The sequence below is a fragment of the Ovis canadensis genome, chromosome 26, assembly GCF_042477335.2.
Source record: "Ovis canadensis isolate MfBH-ARS-UI-01 breed Bighorn chromosome 26, ARS-UI_OviCan_v2, whole genome shotgun sequence".
In the NCBI taxonomy this organism is placed as follows: domain Eukaryota; kingdom Metazoa; phylum Chordata; class Mammalia; order Artiodactyla; family Bovidae; genus Ovis; species Ovis canadensis.
In genome coordinates, this window is record NC_091270.1 from 48,552,287 (window position 1) to 48,558,377 (window position 6,091).

At 56.6% G+C, this 6,091-nt stretch overlaps 1 protein-coding gene across 1 annotated transcript; it reads right to left on the reverse strand.

Moving 5' to 3' along the window:
• Positions 1-2,072: 2,072 nt before the first annotated feature.
• On the reverse strand, positions 2,073-4,844 carry ADRB3 (adrenoceptor beta 3). The gene is made up of 2 exons (XM_069572848.1): positions 3,453-4,844; positions 2,073-2,726 (listed from the first exon to the last, which is right to left on the reverse strand). Exons 1-2 carry the CDS (start codon positions 4,721-4,723, stop codon positions 2,705-2,707), a joined length of 1,293 nt encoding a protein of 430 aa, XP_069428949.1. The 5' UTR covers positions 4,724-4,844; the 3' UTR covers positions 2,073-2,704.
• Positions 4,845-6,091: the final 1,247 nt, after the last annotated feature.

Genomic DNA, 6,091 nt, shown 5'->3' on the forward strand with positions numbered 1-6,091 from the left:
GGAAAGCATGACAACCTACTCCAGTATTCTTGCCTAGAGAATCCCATGGACAGAGGAACGTGGTGGGCTACAGTCCACGGGGTCGCAAAGAGTCGGACACAACTAAAGCAACTTAGCACACATGCACACCCCAGAACCTAACACGGGAGAGTCCTAGGAAAGCCTGTTTTCAACAACACCCTCCCCCTAACTCTGCCTGCTCCTCAGCGGTCTCAGAGGCTGCGGAAGGCAGGTTCCCTCTGAAAAAGCCAGTCACTCCTCATCCCGCATCCTCCAGCACAGCCCCTTCCACCTTGTTACTCCTGCTAAGGCAGAGCCAGTGGTTCCACGGACCCTTTTTCCCTCATTGGTTCCAGGTGGTGCCGTGGTAAAGCATCCACCTGCCATTGCAAGAGATGCAAGAGATACAGGTCCAATCCGAGTTGGAAAGATCACCTGGAGGAGGAAAGAGCAAGCCACCCCAGTATTCCTGCCTAGAAAATTCCAGAGGAGCCTGGGGGGCTATACAGTTCATGGGGTGGCAAAGAGTCAGGTGCAACTGAGCACACACCACCACTAGCACCGTCTGCAACTCTTCACATCTCTCGGCTCAGAGGATGATTGTTTGTCTTCCCCAGTTCAAGTGCTCCAGGCCCGTGCTACAGAGAGCAACCCACTCGACATCCAAGGGTATAAATCTCCCTCGGCCTGACACCTGACCGCAAGTTGCTGGAGAAATGACCGGAGCGGCTGGCTGCCTCCCCACCTGTCAGACACAGTGGTGACAATTAGCAGACGGGGTCCACAGCTCCAGCGCAAGTCTAAACACTCCAGAGGAGGCTGATAGCTGGCACACGGGTGAGTATCGAGTAAGACTCAAGCCCTGTGAGCCCCTGGATGGCGTTCAAGGACCGTTCTACAAACCAGAGCTCCCTCCCTCCCCCTAATCATTCTTCTCCCCCGCCTAGCACCCTGGCACTGACTGGACAACTTCCCTCAGCGATGTTGGGAAAATATCCAGAGATGGGAAGAGAGAGGAGGCCCTCTTACTTATGCTCAGGCTAAAGTGAGACTTCCTTCTCTGCTAAAGGTTCAACAGTTGAGTCCTTGCCAAGAAACCTTCCACACCTCAGACACCAGAGATCTCGTACTGCTCTGAGTGAAGAAGGAGAAAGTCATCTTTGGTATGCAAACATCCTAAGAAATAAAACCTGGACTTCTAGACAGAAGAAAGCAGCTAAGGCCAGGTCCAGTTCACAGGGAACACCCATATGTGGAAATCCACTGAGCTTATCCTCAGGGTCGATCAACGTTTTATAACCCTGGAGCCCCTGAAGGTAGCCAATCCATTGTAAGCTGCTGTCACTCAGCTCGTTCAACTTTTAGTGATTTACTGGCTCTCCTGTAAATCAGCCTGGACAATGGTCTCTGCTCATGGAGTCTAAATAAGAACTCACAAAATGACCCGGGGGTTACCATAGAAATTTTCTTTCCCTAGGAAACTGCCTGATAAGATTCATAAAATTGGAATAAGGGGAGAAAAAATTATCAAGGAGCTCAAACTTATAACTCCAGTTTTAGTTCAAGAAGATAATACAGATTTCTGCTGCCCAGGAAAGGGAGTGGGAAGGTAGAGGTTAATAGAGGTTATGGAAAGGATAAGAAATGTCATAATATATTTATAACCCAAGAACATCTGCCCAACACAAACAATGGTCTGTGCCGCCCCACACACGTACAGCACCGGACAAAACTGGTTCCTGGTGGCAACGGGATGTTATGAATCCACCTCTGGTTTGTAGTGCAAGGCTCCATGTGCCCTGATCCCTGGCACAGCAAACCCTACCCTCCTGCGGACACTTCAGTGAATCCCGTGGGCAGAATGGCCTCCAGGGTGGGGAGATCGGAGTATCAAAGGCTCAAACTCTGTCTCCTTCACCCCAAAAGACTTTTCATTGTTTGTTTCATGAGGATCAAGAAGAAAAGGACAAGGATTAGGCCTAATTTATTGCCTCTGTCACAGAGTCAGCTCTATGAAAGGAGTAAGTGGATTATGCAGAGAAAACAAAGGGAGAGAAAGAGGGCGACGGATACACTGCATTCAGTAACATTTATTCATTTGATTTCAAAAGGAAAAGGGACCCATTCTAATGGTTCACCTTCCCACGAAATCAGGAGCGCCCCCTCCCCACCCCAAACTCTAAAGTCCTGAAACTGCTGTGAGGTAGGTGTGTCTACAGTGAGGAAGCCACGGACAGAGGCCCAAACCGTGACCTTCCCCCTTCCTCTTCTCAGCCTGGGCCTCCAGCACCCCGGTGGGTTCCTCAGGGTCTGGGAGGCTGAAGGAACAGAATGAAGGTGCCCGCCTTGCCCCCGCGCACACAGCACCCGAGTGAGACAGGGGCGGGTGCGGGACTAAACGCAGCCCAGCTCCTGCGCGTGCACCTGGGAACGGGAAGCGAACGCGCGAGCTGCTGAGGTAGCGGTGAAGTTCAGGGCTGGGGTTTAGAAGACTTCTCTCAGAAAGAAAGAGAGCCGGCGAAAACCCACTTGGTAAGGATTTCCCCTCCCGAGTCAGTCCCCCCGCCTCCTCCCCAGGACCCAGTCGGCAGGCTGGGGAAGGGCAGAGTTTTCCAGCTGGGAAACTCCACGGGGCTCATTCTGAACCGATGCCGGCCAGAGGCTTTCCAAAGGTTCCGGATCAATGGAGCTGTTTCTTCAAGGCCTAAGAAAGTCCGCAGGAAGCCCTGAAAAAATGGAGATAACAGTACCTTGGGGTGAGGGGGCAAAGGGTGGGAACAGGGCGGAGGTGGGGGGTTGGTCAGAGACCTTGGAAGCTCCTCTGGGACCCACCGAGCCATAAAGCCCACCCCCAACTCCAACCCGACCCGCTTCCTACTGGGGAAGAATTCGCACTCGCAGCTTCCTCAGCCCGGCTAGCCTTCATTCCGGAAGCGAATCCTCACCTTCGGGGCTATCAGACTTTCCAAAAAAACCAGAACTGAGCCCGAAGGCTTGGGGACGGGCGCGGGGATGGGGTGGGGCAGGGGATGGGGGGTTGCCCTCTAGTCTCGGCAAGTCAAAGCCAGCTCGCGTGATGGTAAGAATTTTGGGCAGAGAAAGAACTGAGCTAGCAAACCAAAGCTAGAGCTGACCGGTCGAGCCGGGGGCCCTCCGCACCGCGGCATCTCCGGGCGCACTGTTGCTCCTGGGCTGGAGAATCACCCGCCGCCTCCTTTGCTTCCACCTTCCCCACTCCCCATCTCCGCCCGGGCAGGGTGGGTGGGAAACAGGAAAGGAAAGGGCTCTGGGTTCCACTTTGATTCCCTACTCTGTGCCCCCCTTGTCTTGATTGCAAAGACCCTCCCCAGCCCCATCTTCTCCTCCCGAACCCCGCACTCAAAAAAAAAAAAAAAAAAATTGACCAGCGGAGATACAGAAAGCTTCCTGATCCCTTCGCCTCTATTACCTACCCGTCGAGCGGTGAGGGCTGCCTGGGGCCAGCGGGGCTGGTCAGGACCGTGGGGGCGCCGGAGGGGGCTCGGGGCGGGGAGGCAGCGGCGAGGTGCTCCTCCGGCGGGCAACGACACAGCAGGCGGCGGAAGGCGCTCCGAAAGTCCGGGCTGCGGCAGTAGATGAGCGGGTTGAAGGCAGAATTGGCATAGCCCAGCCAGTTAAGGGCGAGGAAAGTGGGGCCGGACACCAGAGAGGGGCCCCCGAGGGCGCGCACCACGTTGACCACAAAGAAAGGCAACCAGCAGAGAGTGAAGGTTCCCATGATGAGCCCCAAGGTGCGCAGGGCGCGGTGTTCCCGCAGAGGCAGAAGGCGCGCCGGCCGCCGGCCGTAGGAGGGCACCCCCCCAGGCGAGGCGTACGGCCCCGCCGGCCCAGGGGAGCCGGAGCGAGAAGGAGCCGGCGGAGACTCCTCTGGCGGGAAGCGACCCAGCTCCCGGCGCAGCAAGCGCAGCTGGCGCGTAGCCACCACGAAAACTCGCGCGTAGACGAAGAGCATCACCAGAAGCGGAAGATAGAAGGAGACCGAGGAGGAGAGCAGCGCGTAGGGCATGTTGGAGGCGAAGGTGCAGCAGCGCGGGTTGGAGTGGCAACGCTGCGCCTCGGCATCTGCCCCAACGCGCCACCATTTGCTCATGATGGGCGCAAACGACACCGCGGCGGACACGACCCACACCAGCACCACGGCTGCTCGGGCGCGGCGTTTGGTAACCAGTGCGCCGTAGCGCAGCGGGTTGGTCACGGCCAGGTAGCGGTCCACCGCCAGGGCGCACAGGGTTTCGATGCTGGCGGTCACACACAGCACGTCCACCGAGGTCCACAGCTCGCAACCGGTGACGCCCAGGGGCCAGTGGCCGGTCAGCGCCAACGTGGCCCCCGGGGGCACGACCAGAAGCCCCACCACGAGGTCGGCTGTGGCCAGCGAAGTCACGAACACGTTGGTCATGGTCTGGAGTCTCGGCGTCCGGGCGATGGCCACGATTACCAGCAGGTTGCCTCCCACGGTGGCCAGCACCGCTAGCGCCAACAGCGCCCCCGCCAGCGCCACCGCCCAGGGCACCCCTGGCAGCCCACTCGCGTTGGCAGTATTGGGTGCCAGGGTGGGGATATCTGGCCACGGGGTCAGAGAGCTGTTCCCGGGAGGCCACGGAGCCATCCCCGCGTCGCGCGTGGGGCGGGAAGGAATGAGGGAAAGGGTCTCCCAGCTCACCCTGCTCAGCGGCGGGGGCATCGGGGCGTGGGAGCGATTCCCCCGGCCTGAGCCATCTTCCCCAGTTGACCGGCGAGAACACACAGTCTCCGCGCCACCCCCACCAGTTGGGTGCCACCGCTGGGGAGGGGATGGGGGTGGGGGAGTGGCGGCCCTTAAAGGGGCAGCGGCCAATAGTCTCCACGCTGGGGCTCCGGAGGGGGAATCGAGCCGTGGGGACTGAAGCCAGATGGACGCCCGCCTTTCCTATTAGTCAAACCCCCAGTAAGATTCGTAAGAGTCAAGTCACGCCGTGTGTTTTCTGCTACGACGTGTCCCTCTCCTGCCGTGACAGCTGCCCGCTCTGATGGCACTGGCTTTCTGGAACTCTGTACCAATTTCCCGGGAAGGTCCGGGAGCATCGCTCGGGAAAGGAAGAGCCCCCGCCCCCTTACCGCTTTGGAGGGAAAGGTAACCCCCTGGAGGTAAAGGAAAGGACCCACAGCAGCCCCTCCTCCGCGCAGGCGTCCTCCACTGAGACTCTGTAAGTCATAGAGGACACCGGCTTCTTCCGTCTTCTCCCAAGACTTCCTTCCATGAGATATGGCCCCTACCCTTCTATTCACTTACCTCCCCTGTCATTCTAGTCTTACTTTTCTTTCTCTTTCTCTCTCTCTCTTTTTTTTCCCCCTTTTCAGCTACTGAAAATTTCTTTCTCTTTCTCTCTCTCTCTCTTTTTTTTTCCCCTTTTCAGCTACTGAAAAAAAAAAAAAAACCACTTCCATTTTCCAGGAGTCTTTATGATTGCCTGCTCATTTGAGTTTGGATTTGACCTCTGAACTGAGCCCAGGATGCTACGAGTTTCCATTTCTGTTTTCCCCACTCCATGTTGCCCCTTCCCCACACTTTCCACGGAGAAAACTTCTAGATGGACCCCTTCTCTTAAAACACTTCTCTTGTAATGACTGTGCTGAAAATGAATGAATGGGGATTTCTCTGGTGGTACAGTGGATACCCTGGTAGCTCAGATGGTAAAGAATCTGCCTGCAATGTGGGAGTCCCGGGTTCGATATCTGGTTGGGGAAGATCCCCTGGAGAAGGAAATGGCAACCCATTCCAGTATTCTTGCCTGGAAAATCCCATGGACAGAGGAGCCTGGTGGGCTATAGTCCATCGGGTCACAAAGAGTTGGACACGACTGAGCGACTAACACACACAGTGGATAAGAATCTGCCTACTAATACAAGGTACACAAGTTTGATCACTGGTCCGGGTAGATTCCGCATGCAGGCGACTAAGGCCCTGGGCTGCAACTTTTGAGCCCACGCTTTGGAGTCCATGAGAGACAGCTAATGAGCCCCTGTGGTACAACAACTGAGCCCAAGTACTGCACCAGGCCACCACAGTGAG